Genomic DNA, 20,996 nt, shown 5'->3' on the forward strand with positions numbered 1-20,996 from the left:
AGGGGGAGAGAGAGAAGAGGGGGAAAAGAGGGGGAGAGAGAGAAGAGGGGAGAGAGAGAAGAGGGGGAGAGAGAGAAGAGGGGGAGAGAGAGAAGAGGGGAGGGGTGAGATAGAGGGGAGGGGAGAGAGAGAGGGGGGAAGGGAAGAAGAGAAGCACAAAAAGTAAAGCAATGAGATTTAAAGTACATGTACATGTAGATGTACATTAAAGAGACAGAAATACAATAATTATAACAGAAACATGTACATGTACATGTACATCACAATAAAATCAATGTGTATTGTATCTACATTGTACATGTACTTGTACATGTATATACTTGTACTATACTAACGAGACAAATGAGAGTAAATAATAAGTAATGATAATATGAAAGTGTACACACTAACTAGTTCTTATATTTGACTAGATACTCCTCAATAAACTCTCCTTGTTTCTTTGCTCCATCATCACTAGCACCAGTGCCAGTATTAGTGTTTGGTCTCATTCGATGTGATAATATCTTCTCAACAACATTAGCCTCTTCTGCTGGAGCATCCTAAATACATGCATTAATAAAATTATTATTATGTACATGTATTTACATTACATGTATATTTTTCTACCCAAACTTGATGCTCGTAAAATAATACATTGTAGATAGTGATAATTATTGATAACGAGAATGCATAACATGTACATGTACATCAGGCTCAAAATTACTTGGGCCAAAAAAACCCAATACTTACAGGGTATTTCAACAAAAATTACAAGGAGAGATTTCTCCATTTTAATAATTTTTTCTGATAAATGTACATATACATGCCCATATGTTGTGTATCAACTTCGAGCTGATTCCAATCAAAATTATATTTTTAATGAATTTCTAAAGTTGCTCGAAATGCCATGTACTGTATTGTAGTGCTTTTCAGCTCACAAAGCTCATGCTGTTTAGCTCACTTAGTATGCTTTGTGGGAAACCCTGATGTACGTAATATGAAGATGTACATGTACATGTACATGTAATTATTAATAACCAAAGCAAAGTTACAGTTTAATGAATTATATGATAATTACATAATAATAATACTTACCACATAAATATCAGAATATTGAAATCCTTCAGTCGGATTGATAGTAATACTCTTCTTGTATCTTGAAGACTTTCCTCCTTTCATTCCCCCCACCATTAGACCCTCATCATAATCACTCTCATCGTCCGGTGGTCCAGTGTACCCATAGAACCCGGTCTTCCTCGGCGGAGGTTGCATGATGTCGTCCAGTGTCTCCTCATCACTGATACTCACGTCATCAACGTAATGCTTCCTCTGGCCTTTGATACGCTGAGACCGACGACGCTAATAAATACATGTACATGCAAATGTAATTAAATAAACAAATAAATAAGTAAATAATAATTTAAAAGACACATAAATGTACATGTAAATGTACATGTACATGCATGTAACCAGCCCATAGTAATTGGTAATTTAAAATACACATACATGTATATGTACATGTACATGCTAACATCAAAAAAATTACAGATACATGTACATGTACATGTACATTTACATGCATATACTTAATCATTACAATAAGGACAAAAAATGATTAAAAAAGCTAAAAGCCATCTACAGTACAACAACAAATACATGTAAATTAGGATGTACATGTACATGCATACATAAATATTTAAAATGTATTCAAACTTTAGAATGTTAATGGGTATAAACAAGTACATGTAAAAAGGTGTAAATTAGCAATAAATGTTCCTACATGTAATGTAAATGTAAATGTACACAGTACATGTACATGTGTACATGTACTGTGTACATGTACATGTATTCTTACAGTGGAGGAGTCATCAGGAGTGTCCCCATCAGACACATCAGGAGTGCCTGATCCAAAGGACTCGTCTTCACTATCAGCATTGTGCATAGCACGGGATAACCTTTTGGATGGGATTGGAGTCTTACGCTTACGAGAAGAGGGTCTTCTGAGGGAGAGGGAGAGAGGAGAGAAAAATATAGATTGAACAGCAGTGAAAGAAGTGTTTTTAGGAAAAAGCATGGGCTATTATGTCCAATCGTGTTTTGAGAAATTGGCATACTTTTAAAAAATGGGTATACCTCTAAAATTTTTAGTCAGAATCAGCTCAAACTTTCTACACAGCAAAGGATGTATCATATAATGTAATAAAAAAATTGGGGGTGATTTTGAAGCCATTTTTCAGATTAAATCATGGGTATAGTACAGAGTATTTTTCAAAAAATTGCACACTTTACAGTACAGCCATAACTCAAAAACTCTTAGTCTGAATCACCTCAAACTTTCTACACAGCATAAGGGGACTAACATGCATCAGAAAATGTACATGTGGTACATTCATATGTGTACTTCACATGTACTGTACATGCAGAAAGCTATAACTATTGTTTTATTTGTTTATATTAATCGTAAATACATCAAGGGACATCCCTTGATAATACATCAAGGTAAATCATACATCCCATCCAAAAATTTTAATTCAAACTTATCTTAAGACATACTGGTATGCATGGCAGTGATGGTGTCACTTATATGCATTCATTTTTGAAAAGTCTATCGTGGGTTGCAGCTTTTGTTATAATATTCATAGCTTTGTGGTTACACAATACAACTCCTAATGTATAAGAAATGCATACCTTAAGGAGACAATTATTAGCGTGTACTTATTTTAGCGATTTTCATGATACTGACATTTGGCTGGTACTTAATTTAGCGTTTTTGATCATTTGGTATTAATAACTTCTAGAAGAATTAAAGGGGTGAGCCTAAGCAAGCTATAGATTATGTGCTGTGATCTACATGTCTGAGCTAGCAAAGCAATTGCACAAGTCTAAATACAGCAGATCTTGTTGCATTAATCTTGCTGAAATTGCTTCATCAGTCATCACTGGCTCAGCAGCCATTAAAGTTATCTTGCTTACAGTTAGAAGCAGTCACTGAACGAAGAAGATTGTCATCTGCTTTGTTAACCTAGGCTAACTGCTAGAGAAGTCTTTGGACAGTAGTTTAGTATTATCTTGCTGACCGTTTGCTGCAAGTAAGCTCAGACTTGCTGACGGCCGCCATTTTATTCATTGTGACCACACCCACTTTTAATGAAGAAATTAAAATTAGCGCGGACTTAAGTTAGCGATTTTTTAAAATCGCTAAAATTCGCTAAATTAAATACCCGCAAACAATTGTCTCCTTAAGGTATATACATTACATGTACATGACTACATGCATGCATGTAGACAATGTAAGATGTACAAGTACATGTACATATACAGTACATGTACATGTACGTGTATATTACATGTACATGTACATGTGATAATTGTAGTACTCACTTCCCTATCCTTCCTATTGGAGTAAAACTCTTTAAAGTACTTGATTTCGGTCGAGATGATCCCGAGACCTTCTTTGGAAGAACCTTCAGCAACTTAAACAGAGTCCTTGGAGAATCAGGTACTTCAGGAGCATACGATAGTCTCTCGGACGGAATAGTAACGACATACTCGGGTAACTGTCGCGGTAGAGAAGGGACAGTAGGGTTGTATATACAGTAGGTGTGGTCAGATAGGAAGGACGGTAACTCGAGAGGTACCACAGGCTGACCAACGTCAAGTGGCTCTTCTTTTATCTCAACATCGTCCAAGTCGACGTCCAAAGGTGTTAAATTAGAGGGCGGGGCCATGTGAAGCGACAGGTCTGGAATTGGAGAGGTATTCGTGGGTGTGGTGGTAGTTTTGGGCGGAGTCGATACAATGCTCGCTTCTCCTTTTTGAGTGTTAGATTGAGACTGGATGGGGACCGCCCCCGGGCTAATGAGTAATTTAGTAGAAGACGGGGGCGTGGTCTTGACACCATGGGATGCAGCGGAGGTTGGGGGTTGCTCCTTTGCTGTGACGACTGCCGGAGAAGAGAGAGAGGGGGAGACTGACGACACGTTTTTAAGAGAAGAATTAGACCCAATGACCTGAGCAAGGACAGGCTTACGCTGCAACTGAGAAGTGGGCGTGGTGGCACTGAGGGTGGACGACGGTACGCTGGTCGTACCAATAGACAGGGTCACTGGTGGAACACTGGACGGAGCCTGTGCTGTGGATTTAACAGGAGACAAGAGAGTAGACCCAGTGACTGTGGTAGCAGTAGTAGAGGGTAATAATGATGATTTCATTGATTGGAGGATGATATTGTTTTGTATGATACTCTTGATGCTCTCTTGAACGTGTGAGAGGTGGGGTAGGTTTGACTGTAGGAATGCCAACAATTGTAAATCATTCTTACTAAGAGGAGTATTACTGGTACTAGGGACTCCACTAGATGTTGGTGTAGTACTAGTAGAACTAGTCCTGATACTTTTCGGTGTTACGAGAGTCACCGAGGAACCTCCTTGACTGGGCTTTACTCCGCTAGAAACGAGTAAAGAACTGGTCTGACCAGTTTTCCCGATTTGAGTCTTTGGAGTATTGGAGAGAGGAGGAGTGTTGGTTCCTGTTCCAGGAGGAGATGATGATGATGAACTCATTGCAATCATGTGAGGTAGTATATCAGCTAATGTGATATTAGTAGTACTGGGTAGGGAGCCCTTTGCTCCAGTCACTGGTAATGATACCTTCTTCACTAGAGGAGTAGCCCCCACTGTCTTAGCCACTTTGATAGGCAGAGCTGGTTTTGGACTCACAGTGGTAGCAGTGACTCCTCCAGCAGTACCAACAGGCTTCACTGATGTGATAGGAGTCAATATGGCCGACACTACTTGTCCTCCTACGCTAGTAACAGGGGCTACCTTGCCTGGTTGTGTATGAATAGGAACTGGACCCTGTGTTACTAATAAATGAGTGTTATTAGTATTAGGAGTAGTGGATTGGAGTACAGCAGGTCCGGCTATTAAAGGAGTGGATCCCACATTAAGAGAAACTGAAGGTTTAGTCACATTAGCCTGTGGATTATTGAGGACTGGAGACACAGAGCTAGTAGGGGCATCACCTAATCCTTCAAGAGCTGTACCAACAGACTGTGGTAGCGAATGAGCTATTGAAGATATAATTGGAGCTGATGTTAGGAGTGGCTCTGATGCTGGAGTAGAACCATTAACAGATACTGTATGTACATCAATTGAAGGAGGCTGTGATTGAGGAGTGAGTGGAGTAGAGAGAGAAGGAACTTGTGATTGTGTGGACGAGAGAGAAGGAGTGTCCTCATTAATAATAACATTAGAATTAATACTTGAAGTTATGTTCACATTATCAGTAGAAGGAGCAGTCCCTATACTACTAGAAGTACTGGTGTCTCCACTCATCAGGGCCTGGGTGAGAGGGAAAGAGGGTACAGTGAAGGTTGGACCGGTCTCTGTCTTAGAGGATAAAGGATCACTGGTAGTATCAGTGTTTGACTGAGAAGAAGTATCATCATTGATACTGGACACACTAGCATCGGCCATTGTCCACAAGTCTAAATGAAGGAAAAAGAACAAAATAATCTTCTGTACATGTACGTGTACAATTGTAAGTGTGCATGTTAAGGCATAAGTTTTTTGAGGGTACATGTATTTTGTGGTTGGATTTCAAGGATGTTAATTTTATGATTTCTTGCATACCATACCAATAGACATGATTAAATGATTGATATAGCACAAACCTGTGTACATGTACATGTATATTTTAGATGTACATGTACAAGTATGTGTACTTTTGGCAAGATTTTAACAACACAGTATTAGCAATAGCATGGATCCTTTCATTGTGCAGTAATAGTTTCCTTTGTATCTATTATCATACAATGTACACGTACATGAAATTACATTGCAAATCCACATGACCAATAAAAACAATTAAACAATTGGTACAATTGGCAGGAGAGAAAACTAAAAATGTTATTTTTTTAAATACTATTGTACAACAAATAACAAAATAACAAATAAAAACAATAATTGATAACAAAAATATTATTGTACATGTATGTGTATACTTTTGGCAGTGTAGAAAAAAAAGTTAATTGTTGCCAATAGAAAACCACATTAATTAATTATGGAAGTAAAAATTAAATAGTTCATGAGCAGGAATGACATCAAAATTTTTAGAGCATAGCAATGTGTGCAGGTATATGTACATGTACATACAAAAATGTAATCAAATCCTTTAATTAGTGCATACCCTTTGTACATACCTACACATGTACATGTACATGTACATACGCATATAATCAAAGTGTACAAACATTAGAGAAACAAAAATTTAAATGGTTTCAGAATTAAGAGGAATCATGTACACGTACATGCACATTAAAATCATAATACATGTACATTCTATAACATAGCTTATCCCTATGTACAAACATGACTGCTTGGATATTAGTGAAATACATACTACACATGTACATGTGCGTGTACATGTACATACCAATTATCAGTACAATCATTATAATTTAATTCATAAATAATAATTATTTATTTAGCTAGTGACTAAATCATATTAAATTGATTCGCTACAAAAATAACTACATGACAGGGTAAATATCTCAAAAATAAATACATAATCAAGAAAAGTACATGTACTGTAGGAATGTACATTTAACCATCAAAACAATTACATGTACATGTAAATCAATGTACATGTACATGTACACGTATAATTATACCTCAGTTTTTAGCTAATGACAGATGCAATGTACATGTATAAGACATAAAAGCTTGCCCAACAAATTGTAGCAAGACACCTCCAAATGCTGCATTATCATATGATCATTCACAGCCCATCTCAGTAGTACATGTACAATGAACATGTACGGCATGTATTATTATACAATTTCCATTAATAATCACATTTATAAAATAGGGCATTAAATGCAAAGTACAGTAAATGAATAGGAACAAATTACAAGTATTACATATCTACTACATGTGTCACCAGTATCAGAACTCAAGCCGAATTGTATTTTTTAACTTAAAAATACTATAGCAACTTTTGAGACAAAAACTGTGCAGAATAATTCCTATAATTTATATTTGAGAGTATTTCTGAGGTTTGGGGGGTTTATTTGCCTTAGGCATGGTTTAAAATGCTCTGGGACAGGCTAGGAGTGTTTTCCGCCATTTTGACTGAAAGCCATCTTTCCTCGGGCCATAAAGGTCAAAAACGGGCAAGGGGACAAAAACTCTATCCAAAGGACTAGAAAACAGCTTAAAAGGACCTTATACATCAAGCATGGACGACAATACAAAACAGATAGCACGTTGAATGGATCGTGGACTCACCCCACTAACACAATGGAGGACAGTAGATAGGACAGACCAGATATGCTCAGGAGAATCACTCTCTCACAGCCGCGTGCCGCTGTAGATCACGTGATCTTGCGGTGTTATCCTGAGTTATACGAAAGTTAATTATTAACAGTTATTAAATTTAGATCTGTTGCTAAATGTACCAAATTAAATTGTGTGACAAGCATCATTGAAGTCAAATTTTTTCCTCAAGATTTTTTTAAATAGTTTCCTTTATTATGCTTTACATTATTAAAATCAATTCTAGTAGCTAGCACTAGCTACATTCTATAATTTGATGTAATCATGTACAAAGATCAAAGGAAAGCAAAAGAATTCAAGTTAGCAATAGATTTTTTAGTACAAAAAACCTAGCTCTGGCAAAAGAATCATGAATGCATACACCTATATACACTGCCACAGAATCATTTGTGGATGGACAAATGACTATTTTAGGCGGTCTGCATGATGTAGTGTAACTTGCTATTAATAACTTAACCTCACAATTTCCAGAAGCAAACCTGATCATAATTAGCTGTATCATAATTACTAAACTGAACAATAATTATTACAAAGCTATTAGTAATTTAATTATTGTGAATAATATACACTATTGGTAGTGGTTTGTGTGGCTGTTCTTTTCTGTGTCTATCAATCAGTGTCTTCCTATGATCTTTCAGAGTATCTGATAGGAGAGAAGTAGTGTCTCCAGGATTAAACTGAAGATATTCAAGTGATGGATGGATGAAGACAGTTTCATATAAATGTTTTACTTTGTCTATCCAGTTAGATTGAGATAAGTTATCATCGCTATTATCGTACTCTATCCTAAGTAGTTTAATGGTTGCATGAGATGTTAACATGGTACTAACAGCAGGAAGTAACAGTTCATAAAAAAACGGTGTTATTGCTGTAGCTTCCTCCTCTTTTTCATCACTACAATTACCACATGACTGATCTAATTTGAGGTTCATTTTCAATTCTGTGAGATTGTTCTTTTGGGAGATGACATCAATAAAAGTTTGTATCTCTTTAAGTGCAGGAATGGGTATACTCAACTGCTGTAGACTGTTGTTATGTCTGAGACCAGTTGTAAGAAATGACAAGAATGAACTGGGAATGTCACTAGATATGTCATCATTAATCTCAAGGTGTTTGAGTGCATAGTTTTGTGTTAGCATGTTTTGTAGGCTAGTACCCATACTTCTGGTATATACCTTGTCTTCCTCCTCCAGCTCTAGTTCCTCTTCCTCTTCCTGAAATGCCTCCTTTTCCTCTTCCACCTCCTCTTCCCCCTCTTCGTCCACCTCTTCTACCTCCCCCTCCCAATCTTCCATCTCTTCCTCCTCCTCCTCCTCTCCCACATACTCCTTTGAGTCCCTCTCTTCAACATTCTCTTCCTCCCCCTCCTCCCCCTCTTCTTCCCCTTCTTCCACCTCTAGCTCTTCCTCCCCTTCTTCCTCCTCCCATTCCCACGATATTTCCTTTATATCTATACTCAGAGCTTTAAGTGTATTATTGGTTTGTAGAATAGTAAACAGTTCAACAGCACTCTCAGCTGTGGCCAGTGGTAAAGCAAGCGTATGTAGACTGGGATGAGAGAGAAACAGAAGATGTGGTGGGTACGACTCATGCAGTATCAGACAGTGTAATCCTTTGATATGTGGAAGGAGTGATGATGTCATCAGTTCACTATTCAATAAATCTTCTTCTATCTCTAAAGCAGTCAGTGGAGTGTTCACCTCTACTATATTCAGTGATGATGGTAGGAGTTCATTAGGTATGCCCAGTGAAAGGGATTGTAATGTGTTGTTGTCCTTTAGTAACTGCTCTATTACTCCATCAGGTAGAGGATAGGGAGTAGAAGTATCACCAGCTAAATCTGGATCTAGTATATCAGAGGAAACATGTATTGATAATGATGTTATTGTTTTATTTCTTGTTACTCCTCTAATGACACTGATAATAATATTTGTTATTACCATCACTCTAAAATACTGAATCTTCAATTCTTTTAGAGTTGAATTCATTACTACACATTTCTCAAGTTCAGTGCACTTGTCTGAGTAACATGTATTATTAACTGCTTGTATAGTAGGACCAGTCATTTTTAAGTGCAGTATCTTCAAATGAGGAAGATTTAGAAACTGTAACAATGCAAGACAGGGAAAATAGTGACTGAATTGTGATAATTCACAGTAGCACTCGTGAATATTGTGTAAAAGTACTGGTTGTAATAATTTTTGTATTAACAATTCATCAGTAAGTTTATGCAAAACTACCTCCATTCTCTTACATTTGGTCTGTAGTGAGTTATTGGTTAGTCCAGCTGTGAAGATTGATAGTTGCTGATCATGTAGATCTAGGTGCAAGTGATTCCATGTTGTGTTGGAATTGTTTATGCAAAAACTGAGACAGAACCAGTCGAACAATGATAATGATACTATAAACTCAAGCAAACACAGTGAGTTGTTGTTCATGGATTGTGCTAATACTTGACATAATGTTGTGTTCTGTGATTCATACAGGAGTTGAAGAAGAAGAATGGGAACATTGTCCAAAGCATCTGAACTGACATGATCATATTGATCAATTTCGGGATTGTGGTAGAAATAAGAGAGACAACAAGTCTCAAATCCAGACAATTTTTCTTTCTTACACTGTAAGTCAAGTTGTTTACTGAAATACTGTTGATAGCTCTCATGTTCAAGGTGAGTTAGACCGGCCACAAACCTCAAACACATTCGAAAGTGATCATTATAAAATTGATTATTAAACACTTCCTCTGTATTTTTCTCATGCTTAGCTATCCACCATGCAGCTAGAAACTCCTGTATACTTAAGTGAAGGAACTGATACTTCTCCTCATCAAACTCTGGGAATGTTGTCATCAATCCAAGATAGTCTTCCATGACTACCTCATTCATTGACTGTAGTTGAAGTGAAGAGAATGTCATTATTGTATTAGCCAGGTTAGTATAAGCTAATTGACACATCTTTTTGTAAGGATTAGCTAATTGCAATGGTAATGAAGAAAGACTAGTTAAAGTACGTGGGTTAATGTCATGCCTTTTAACATGCCTTCTGATAGTTTGTAGAATAAAGTTCTCATACAGTTCAGTGAGTGTTGTTGGTAAGTGTCCTCCTTCCTTACAGTAAACTAAGATGACCATGGAACAGACTAGTGGTATATAACACAATGATTGGGCATCCTCTCGTACCTTAAGATCATTAATGAGTTTTACTGCTAGTTGTGAGTCCTTATTGCTTTGAGTAGTTGTGAAAGGTTCGTTATCTTTATCATCTTTCCTTTTTTTATCAATGAGTTCTTGTGCTAATTTTGCATCTTTTTGAAGTGTTTGTATAATTACTGTTGAAATTTCTTCCATAGAAAACCCAATGACCTGAACATGTCTACTAAGATTAGAAATCTCTAGAAGTGAAGAGGAGGCATAGCTACGAGAAGTGACAATTACTGAGCATTCATACAACTGCTTTCTACGAATTATACTAGCAGCTAATGAAGACTGTCTGAGTTGTTCACTTAGTTCATCCCAACCATCAAAGATTATCAGTAATCCTTCTCCATCTCTATCCAAAAACCAATCAACTGCTTTTGAAACTTTAAAACTTTTATACTCAAACAGGTCGGCTAGGGTAGAAGCCGTAGCTACCTTCCTATTTCTTAAAGGACAGTAAAGTACTAAGTTATACTGTTGGTGTACAAGAGTTTCATTTGACCACATGTTTAACAGTTTACGACAAAGTGTTGTCTTGCCAATACCAGGAGGACCATCTATTACTACTCTGAGAGACAGAGAACTTTCTGTGGGTTGGAGAACATCTTCGACACTTATCTCTTTGTTTTCAGTTAGTTTAACTGTTTTATCAACTTGTCCCCTTAGCAGATGCCAAGCTGATTCTGCTTGTGTACTGGAGTCTTGTTTTTCTACTAGTGCTAGTCTTCCAAAATAATCTTTTCCAATTCTTGGTGGCCAGTCTGTAGCAACAATAGGTTGGTGCTTGTAGAGTTGTCTCATATTGTCAGCATATCCTTGAACATCATCAGGTATTGAATGAATGGGTTTAGTTACATCAGACTGACCTATTGATCAAGATACATAAAATATAATGTATACACATTAATTTTTATTATGTACCTCTTATATTAGTAACTGATGTATTGGATGTATCATCAACTTGTGATGGTAGTACAGTATGTGAACTGACATTATCAGGTATAGACTGACCTAATGATAGAGATAATCACTGATAATGTACACACAAACACACACACACTCACCTAACTGGTGTAATATAGAGGTAGCAATATCTGTTAGTGTATGATGTTGTTGGTTCATTAATACATGACATGTATTAATGAGATATTGCTCTGGAGTAAGGGATGATTCTAACTGCCGTTGCAATACGCTCATCAGTTTCATTGCTTTAGTATAATCAGTCATAATTCCCATTACAAGTACATCATCAAAAGTTTGTTGTGGTATCAATCCTTTAGCAAGTAGTTCACTTGTTATTCTGTAAAGATCGCATGAAATTCCATCAGTGAGTAGGTGAGAATGAGTCCTTAATATATCCATTGGATTACCTGCAGTAGTGTATTAGTTAATGAGGGTTGTACATTAATTATATATTTACCTGTTATTTGACCAGGATTAGATCTAGTCATGGCTTCCATATTATCATCAGAATTTTTTCCAGTAGGATTCGTTGATGTATTGCCATCATTATTAGCTCCTCCAGTAGACCATTCCATTTCATGTTCAATAGTTCTAGCTAGTTCATTCTCTTTACATTGTTTCAAAGCATTAATGACATCTCTCCATGATGCTGTAGGATTAACTTGTAGCCATTTCTTGTGTAAAGCCATTTTTTTAAGATGAGCATTTCTTTTTGTTTTATTGATTATACTGACATCAGACTGTGTTATCCCAGGAAGGCAAAGAGCAAATGGTTTCCAGTCAGCAAGTGGCTTAAGACACTTCGCAAGTAAGAGACAAGATGGTTGATCATCTATCATAGGACCAGGATTGAGTTCAACATCTCCTGATAAGAGGAGGAGAAGTAAAACCAAATAGTAGATCAGGTCAAAGCTACTGCCAATAGTAGATATAAACAAGGCTAATGACTGGAGGCAGTGGGTCATAACAGTAACACCTATTATAAATACATATTATGACAACATTAGCTATGTACATATAGACTCTTAAATTATTTACCCGTGGAAGGGGAAAAAATGAACTCCATACATCTTAATAAAGATAAAAGAAGGGAAACAGTGAAAGACAGAGCTGCTGGCAGTTTAGATGTCTTCTCTTCCGATGTAGTATGGCCTGACCTACTGTCTACTTTAGCTTTGAATGAGTGAGAGTGGTGGCCATTAGCTGGTCTACTAGAGGCAAGTTGACAGTAGCTCCACAGTCCAATACTTGCTCTCCATTGAGAGACATCAATCATCTTGAGAATAACTCAAAAAACAAAATTTTCTATGCCCTCGCTAAGTAGAGCACAAAAAAGTGGGTGTATTTTGTGACTATACTAGACTATTATCAAGTATTCATCATTGTCATATGAGAATCCTCTGAAGCGTATCAGTGACCAAATGTTTGTACTTCCTACTGCAGCTGTTATTGTTCTTATGACTAAATTTGGTCATTTCCCTGTATGACTAATATTAAATTGTATAATGATGTCAATACATAGAACTACCTTATCATTATTATAAAAAATTGCATTTTATGAGTTAATACACACAAGTTGAAGAGTACTCATGACCACATTCATTGTCCTCAAGAAATAATTATTAACTTCTTCTTTATCACTCACTTTCTCTCTTCCCTGAGTTCCCTCTAACTCTTTAATTCCTGCACTCATTCATTTATCCCTTACTCACTCCTCTCTCCCTCTCTCTCCCTCACCCTCACCCTTACCCTCACCATCCCCCTTCGCCCTCCCCCTCCTTCCTCTCCCTCTCTCTCCTTCACAATAAACTGAACAACATTTTAAATGTACAATAAATACATATGACGTGAAAAATGTGATACAACTTCTCATCAGTACCCCCTCATTTTACATGTAATTGATACAGACTCAATAGCAACTTCCAAAAATAAATTTTTGCTCAAAATGTCCAATGTGACACCAATACTAATTAGAGTGTACAACTACATTACGTATCAGGTAAAAGTAGTCGTAGCGTTCCAGCTGGGAGCTACCACATATTTCTATTTATTTAGTACGCAAAAGATAACCAAACTACCATGCTAAACTAGACTCTTATAATTAGAAAATCTCTTTTTCTACTTGTAGGTAGCTAAAGCTAAAACATGCATGAGAACAAGGCCACAGGCTCTCTAAATAAGTTTGTGCATGTGGCAAGTGACAAGCAATAAAGCCTCAAAATAAAATTTACTGCTTACATGTATCTTGTCTGACAAGCATGTATTTATGACTTCAATTCTAACTATGCAGCAAAAATTAATGGATAAAAGTAAAGTATCAGACACAGTAAAAAGTAATAAATTGACAATCAAACTTGTATAGTCAGCGTAAAGAAATAAGTCAACTACTAGGAGACTGAATCAGTCGTATGTTCATTCAAACTTTTGCAGTTTTAAGATAAATACCATCTATTAGATATTGCAAAGCAGCTACTACCGTTTTCAACAGTACCTACATGCAAAAATTAAAAATTAATACTCCCATGATTGTGATCAGCTAACTTGAGTATCAGGTGATCTTTCAAACCTATACTTCCTCAATATACTCACTAAGCAAGCCTTAGCCTCCATTAGTGCAAACCTCATTCCAATACAACTCCTTGGTCCTGAACCAAAAGGAATGTAAGCCTGAGGATTCCTACCCTCCTTGCCTTCTGGACTAAACCTGTACATCAAGAGGAATCATTAATGATTAGTTTTTTAAATGGATCTAACCGTTTTGGATTGAAAACTTCAGGCTGGTCCCAATACTCTGGTGACGTATATATCTTCATTTCGGACAAGGAGAGGATTTCAATGTAGTGCAATGTCCATCATATTTTGGCAGCTATTGTGTATTTTAGGTTATGTATATAACAGTGGGCAGGTTTATTACATTTTGTTAACTTCCCCAAATACCTTCCCACTTTTAGCAAGCCATTTCTCTTGAAAATCAGTTGAAGACTAAAGCAAAATTTAACCATAATTTGTTTATAATTGCTAATAATTATAATTACCGTTTTAAAAATTTCTATTCCATTTCCCATTAAAGGCGTAACTGGAGGATGAGGGATTCCCAGCCTCCTAAGTACACTATATGCATGGTACAAACTATGAGTAAACAACATCACTGAAGTGTTTAATATGGTTAAATGTAATTCTCACCGATAGCAACAATAAACAACTGAGTAGCAGAGTAATTAAAAGTAGCAGTATGCCACAAGAAAGCTCATCATTCTACTTACAGCTAGACTCTTCTCATGAGCTCTCACCGGTCAATAAATGCCAGTACTGCTCTAGTAGCTCAGCTAGTAGTCGTTGATGCTAGTGATATGATCTTCATCACTTAATTTCCCCCACAGGCCCCCTCCTACTGCATTAGAATAGCTCGAGCCACGTTATTGTGCTATGTGATCTTTCTTGCTGGCAGAGAGGTTTTTGAATAGCAGTTTAATCTTATTTTGCTAACCTTTCCTGCAAATGAGCACAGGCAATGACAGGCTTGCTGATACATGTGATAGCGAGCTGATATAGGCACCATTTTTATTTCATTGTGACCACACCCGTTACCCACTTGTAATGAAAATTAGGCTATTTAACTTTAATAATAGTTTTAAAATTATAATACTACCATCATGTAAACAGACAATGTTAGTCTTTATTTGCAGCATGAATGTTGGCAGTGCCTGCATCACTAGATTTAGATTATCAACGTGTAATCTATGTGCTTTGAACCATATGTAAATGAAAATTACATAATTCTAGAACTAAAACATAATACTGAGTTTTTAATAAAAATGCCTCAAAATTAATGAATACATTCACTGCATTAATCATAACATTGAAAAACTACACAGCAAAAATGGCATTAAAAAGTTTAGCCTAAACAAAAAGTCAGTACAATTCAAAGAATTAAGAAAAAAGTCAACTACGAGGAGATTGCATCATTAGTGAAACTATATTAAACTTTTGCAATTTTAAGATAAATACCATCTTTAGGAAATTGTGTAAAGCCTAGAACCATTTTCAATGGTACCTACAACAATTAGATAAAATTAAGAATTAATAATCTATGAATGATTGTGATCAGCTAACCTGAGTATCAGGTGATCTTTCAAACCTATACTTCCTCAATATACTCACTAAGCAAGCCTTAGCCTCCATTAGTGCAAACCTCATTCCAATACAACTCCTTGGTCCTGAACCAAAAGGAATGTAAGCCTGAGGATTCCTACCCTCGTTGCCTTCTGGGCTAAACCTGTACATCAAGAGGAATTATTAATTATTAATTTTTGATGGAGCAGATCTAACCGTTTTGGATTGAAAACTTCGGCTGGTCCCAATACTCTGGTGACATGTGTATCTTTAGTATTGGAATAATAATTCTACATCCTTCAGGGGTTGTGACACCATTCATTGTACATGTCTCGTTACACAAACGAACCATACTAAAAAGTAAATAAAAGTAAAAATGGGCTATAGTACTCAATTACGTTGGTGCTGGTGGATATATACGCAGTGTCTCCTGAATGACCCAATCAAGATAAGGAATGCTTTGTGAAGCATCATACAAAGAAGGATTCTATAAATACAGTACAATAATAATAATAATAATAACTTTTTTCAATATACTTCATTTTCCTGATAGTAGTCATCAATGGCTTGACACAGTTCTTCTTGCTCTTGAGGGTTTATTGCTAAAAGATATGAAGTGAAGGCCAGCAAGCTACTAGTTGTCTCTTGGCCAGCAAGCATAAAATCTAAGCAGAGACCAACAATCTGTTTGTCAGTTAGTACACATGAAGCCTTAATGCTAGACTCATTCTCTGGGTCATCTGGTGCTTCAGCATCCATTAATAATTGAAGAAAATCTTCTCTCTAAAAAATATACAAGATACATCATGTTATGGTTAAATCACTCCAACAAAGCAAAGAAAACTTTTTCTATTCAATGGAACACTTATAATTATTAGTACTATTTCCAACAAGTTGATGGCAATTGAGGGGTAAGTGGTACAGCAAGTGTCAGTAAAAGATCTTGATGCTCAAGATACAGACCTTGTTACCATTGTGGCTTTGTTCCACTTGTTGTTCTCTTCTTGATTTTATGATACTCAATGAGGTATCATTGATAACCTTCATGTGTCTCCCTAATGGTAGGATCCTTGCACCAATGACACTTAGTAATCTCAGCAAAGTAGGGAAGTAACCTATGGTCACCAAAATGTAATCAGTGCATATTAATCCAACAATACTTACTGTCAATAATTTCATGCCAAATGAGGAATGATTCATTTAAATCAGTGAAAAATCCATTAGCTGCTTCTGAAAGTGCACTTCCCTCACCTTTTAATACATTTACTTCAGAACCAAAAGCTACTGCAAGAATTGTTTCCAAAGTAAACTGGGCATAAATTCTGAATAATTAATTTAAAATAATTTTATAAATGTCTCAATTGCTTTACTTGTGTACGTTGACACTTTGTCCCTTTTTATTAATATCTTCCAATACACTGCATAGACAATTGATGCTTTTATCAACTAGTGGCATCATCTGTCATAAAAACATGTTAATTTGGTTTTGATGATAAAGCACATTATAAGACTAACCAGCTTAAGTTTTTTTGCTTGAAAAAGTTGGAGTAACTATACGACGGACACGCTTCCACTCCTCACCTTGCTCAAAAAGCAATCCTGGTCCCATGTTGTTATTCTTACGTATTTCAATCATTAGATGAGGCTGTCTCTATAAACACAGTATATCATAAGTACAGGTACATGCATTGTAAATTAAAATTCCTTTTAGTGTACTCACATCTGTATTGACGAATTTGTTGGACTGCTTTACCATGATCTCCTTGAGTATGTCAAGATCAGCTACTACAATGTCTATGTTTGTACCCAAATAATAACTAGAAATAAATTAATAATAAAATCAATGATATTTCTTGTATAAGCCTTTTTGCCACCCCCTCTTTGTAGCATTATACACCATCAAGGATACATAATCATGTACTCATGATATTATATAGCGGGTTTTTTCGAGGATAACAAGTTTCGTAAATTTTGCAGATTTTTCAGTTAAGATTCGTGAAATTAAATTCCTTGAAAATCAATTTAATACGATACAAGATGCTAGAGTAGTGGAAATTTGCAAAAATTAATTTCATGAACCTCCAGGGCGCAAAACAGCTAGGTCATTTGTCAAAATTATCCTCAACAATTCCACTCCGTTTTGGCCCGGTAAATTGGGAAAGGAGGGCCATGATTTATTTGATAACCATTATAGTGACACAATCTGTTATTATTATAAAGTACACAGCTTATGTGCAAATGTGCACAAAATAGGTTTCAACTTACCCAAATAGTTTCCACTTTTAGCAAGCCATTTCTCTTGAAAATCAGTAGAAGACTATAGAAAATTTAGTAATAGTCAATCAGATAATTGCTTAATAATAAATTATTATTATTACCATTTTTAAAAGTTCTATTTAATAAAAGGCATAACTGGAGGATGAGGGATTCCAAGCCTCTTAAGGACACCATATGCATGATACAAACTATGAGCAAACAAGCAACGCTGAAGTGTATATGGGACCTAATACTCACAGAGCAACAATAAACAAGTAGCAGACTAAGCAGAGTAATGAAAAGTAGCAGTATGCCAAGAAAGCTCATTTTTGGGAGTCAGTAGAGAATCAGTCCACTAAAACAGACTCCCGCAGTTCTCTGGGCTCTCTAGGTGCTAACCAGACCTGACTGGCCTATAGCTAGTGGCTAGTCCGTCGCTATATAGATCATTCGGCTTGAGTTGCGGAGAGTTCAGAGTTGATCATATGACCTTCATGTGAGTTCTACTGTTTCCCTTCGGTCCACTCCTACTGCATACTGTTCATAGAAGACTGTGAAATTGCATCAGCATAAATTTACACTCAGCAGTTTATCATAAACATGCTAGACTGCTGAGCCTGTAAATTTTCAACCCTCGTTTTCAACCCAGAGGAGGTTCTGCAGGGTGGGTCAAAAAGTCACTTAATTAGCATCACGTGAGCCTTTATTAGAAATCATATGAAATTGGACACTGATTCCTCCACATGCATGACATGGTTTTCAAAAGCATTTTAAGGAACTTGACCTTATTATTGTCCATGTAGACTACCCCACTTAATTTATTCTTAGCAATGCGCTTCATTTGATGTACAGGAGGGCTAATGGATATTGGATAAGACTTTAGGAACTGTAGTGTAACTAAGTGAGACGAAGAGTATTAAAAAGCAAGGGAGTTAGATTGAATGGCGAGGTGAAAGAGATAGCTAATAATGTTTACAAGTATTTTAAAGACTACAAGTAAGGGAAAGGGAGCATTTCAGAGGATACTAGACTACTAGAGGCAACTGGTAAGCATTACAATAAACAGACTATAGTGGAATAGTATACATGATTGGAATTGGAATAAATTTATTGGACTGCTTTACCGTGATCTCCTTGAGTATGTCAAGATTAGCTACTACAATGTCTACCTTTGTGCCAATATAATAACTAGAAAGAAATTAATTATACAATCAAGATGTACTTTATAACCCTTTTTGCCACCCCTCTTTGTAGCATTACTCAAGCCTACTTGCCATTTTGCCACCCCTTCTTGGTAAATTGCAATGTGCGGACCAATGCCCATGCTTGCAGCAGGATTATAGCTGTAATACATACGTGTATATTGCTTGCAATAGCTATTATAGTACATGTATCACAATTATGTGCACATTTGTGTAGGCTATGTACTTCTTATGACAGATAGGTTTCAACTCACCCAAATACCTTTCGACTTTTAGCAAGCTAACTCTCTTGAAAATCAGTAGAAGGCTATATTAAAGTTTAGTAATAGTTTATTAGATAATTGCTTAATAATTATTACCATTTTAAAAAGTTCTATTCCATTTCCCATAAAAGGCATAACTATATAGAGGATGAGGGATTCCAAGCCACTTAAGGATACAATATGATACAAACAAAAGTAGAAGTATGCCAAAAAAGCTCATCATTTTAGGAGTTAAGAATCAGGCTATCTAGTCCACTATAATACAAACCTGCATGTCTGGCAGACTTTCGTTATAGGCTCTGAGCTCTCTAGGTACCAACCAGTGTGAGCCAGACTGCTAAAGTAGTTGGTAGTCCGTTGCTATATCTCATTCTGTTTCAGCTTGAGAGTTCAGAATTGAGAGACCATTTGACCTTCATGTAAGTCATATGACAAGTTGAATAATAGACTCGGTGCACTCCGCATGCATGCATACTGAGACTAGACTAAATCTATAGCTTCAATGAGCATGTGAAATTGCATCATTCTAACTGACCACTATAGACTAATTACTTTTTGACAAAATGGTTTTAAAACTGATATAAGGCCTAGATACATTGAATACAGTGATATAACAACAATCTTGATATGACGTGCAGTGTGAATTAATTTTATGCAGTCTAATAATAAACCTATTGATCTGTTCATGGGCATTCCGTACATGCATAGTAGACCATCACTCTTCTCATGCATGCATAAACTGAAGATGTAAACATGATAGAACTGCTGTTGATCTTGAAAACAATTTGTCTGCATGTACATGTCATATTAATGTAAAATTTATATAAAAACAAAACAACTAAACAATCAATACATTGCCATTTCAAAAAGCACAACCATTTTCAAAAAGAAATAAATGACCGTACTAGCATGCAAAAATCAAAAGAATAAAACACACAACTTTTATTCTGTGACTAATTTTGTCAGTCATCTTAAGAGGGGATGTCTATGTCTCTGTTATATTGTTCCTCTTGTTCCATGTATCTCTGATAATGATCATCAACTATCTGAATAATATTAACTTCATTCTCTCTCACACGATACTTGTAACGTTTAGCCAGTATCACAAACACTATCAGTATGATAAGAACTAGTACACTCTTTGTTATATAATAATAGAAACTAGTACATATGTACTGACTCTCACAATCAAATGGAAACTTGAGAGTGGTATTAATGAGAAAATCAATTCCCCAAGTAGTAGCATACCACAATCCAACCATCACTCCTCTCATGTGTACTGGAGACTGAGCTACTGTAAACTCCAGTGATACTGTATACATAAAAATAAAAGAGAAACCTTGAATTGTTTGTGGAATAAAAAGAAATTTAGCAAAGTTGTTTATGTCAGGATGAAACCTATCAATGGCAAAAATGGTCACTTTAGAAACTGTAACAATAAAAGCAAGGAAGATACCAACACTCATTCTAGTTAGCATACTGGGAATATACTTGTAGAAACAAAATCTGATAAAGAATAAATAAATTAACATTAGAATGACCGAGCAGAAATAATACTGAGAGTCTGTTACTGCTAAGCAAGTTGGTAATGTAAAACTTTCCACAGCAGACCAATAGGTATCATCACTGAGAATAATTGCAATAAAACCAATGAATAATGGTAGCATACGAAATACTGTCTTCACA

At 36.1% G+C, this 20,996-nt stretch overlaps 3 protein-coding genes and 1 long non-coding RNA gene across 4 annotated transcripts in view; all 4 read right to left on the bottom strand.

Annotated features, from left to right (window-relative positions):
* Positions 1-7,351, bottom strand: part of LOC100633596 (chromodomain-helicase-DNA-binding protein 8-like) — a 46,467-nt gene extending 39,116 nt beyond the window's left edge. Inside the window, exons 1-5 of the mRNA XM_019997475.1 lie at positions 7,269-7,351; positions 3,361-5,467; positions 1,835-1,979; positions 1,075-1,338; positions 391-539 (exon numbers count right to left, since the gene is read on the bottom strand). Of these exons, the coding sequence (XP_019853034.1) occupies positions 391-539; positions 1,075-1,338; positions 1,835-1,979; positions 3,361-5,456 (2,654 nt within the window). The 5' untranslated portion in view covers positions 5,457-5,467; positions 7,269-7,351. The remainder of the gene's footprint in view (positions 1-390; positions 540-1,074; positions 1,339-1,834; positions 1,980-3,360; positions 5,468-7,268) is intronic.
* A 423-nt stretch (positions 7,352-7,774) lies between these two features.
* On the bottom strand, positions 7,775-12,742 carry LOC109582637 (uncharacterized). The gene is made up of 7 exons (XM_019997476.1): positions 12,515-12,742; positions 11,934-12,452; positions 11,578-11,883; positions 11,435-11,524; positions 11,298-11,379; positions 8,048-8,864; positions 7,775-7,828 (listed from the first exon to the last, which is right to left on the bottom strand). The coding sequence occupies exons 1-7, from the start codon at positions 12,540-12,542 to the stop codon at positions 7,775-7,777; spliced, it is 1,896 nt and encodes a 631-aa protein (XP_019853035.1). The 5' UTR covers positions 12,543-12,742.
* Positions 12,743-13,735: 993 nt separating this feature from the next.
* Positions 13,736-18,064, bottom strand: LOC100633724 (thromboxane-A synthase-like). The gene is given in 17 exon segments (XM_019997477.1): positions 13,736-13,967; positions 14,018-14,180; positions 14,231-14,329; positions 14,391-14,458; positions 15,462-15,530; positions 15,590-15,752; positions 15,806-15,821; positions 15,824-15,942; positions 15,988-16,076; positions 16,127-16,372; positions 16,553-16,704; positions 16,754-16,911; positions 16,960-17,048; positions 17,105-17,240; positions 17,310-17,406; positions 17,855-17,906; positions 17,968-18,064. Coding segments are annotated over 13 exon segments (1,506 nt in total). The 5' UTR covers positions 17,105-17,240; positions 17,310-17,406; positions 17,855-17,906; positions 17,968-18,064; the 3' UTR covers positions 13,736-13,892.
* On the bottom strand, positions 14,323-15,055 carry LOC109582645 (uncharacterized). Its single transcript, XR_002185177.1, has 5 exons — positions 14,964-15,055; positions 14,660-14,917; positions 14,512-14,605; positions 14,391-14,458; positions 14,323-14,342 (listed from the first exon to the last, which is right to left on the bottom strand). It is a non-coding gene; the product is annotated as an uncharacterized LOC109582645 (long non-coding RNA).
* Positions 18,065-20,996: the final 2,932 nt, after the last annotated feature.

Source organism: Amphimedon queenslandica, unplaced genomic scaffold, assembly GCF_000090795.2.
Source record: "Amphimedon queenslandica unplaced genomic scaffold, v1.1 AMPQUscaffold_13368, whole genome shotgun sequence".
Classification (NCBI taxonomy): Eukaryota; Metazoa; Porifera; class Demospongiae; order Haplosclerida; family Niphatidae; genus Amphimedon; species Amphimedon queenslandica.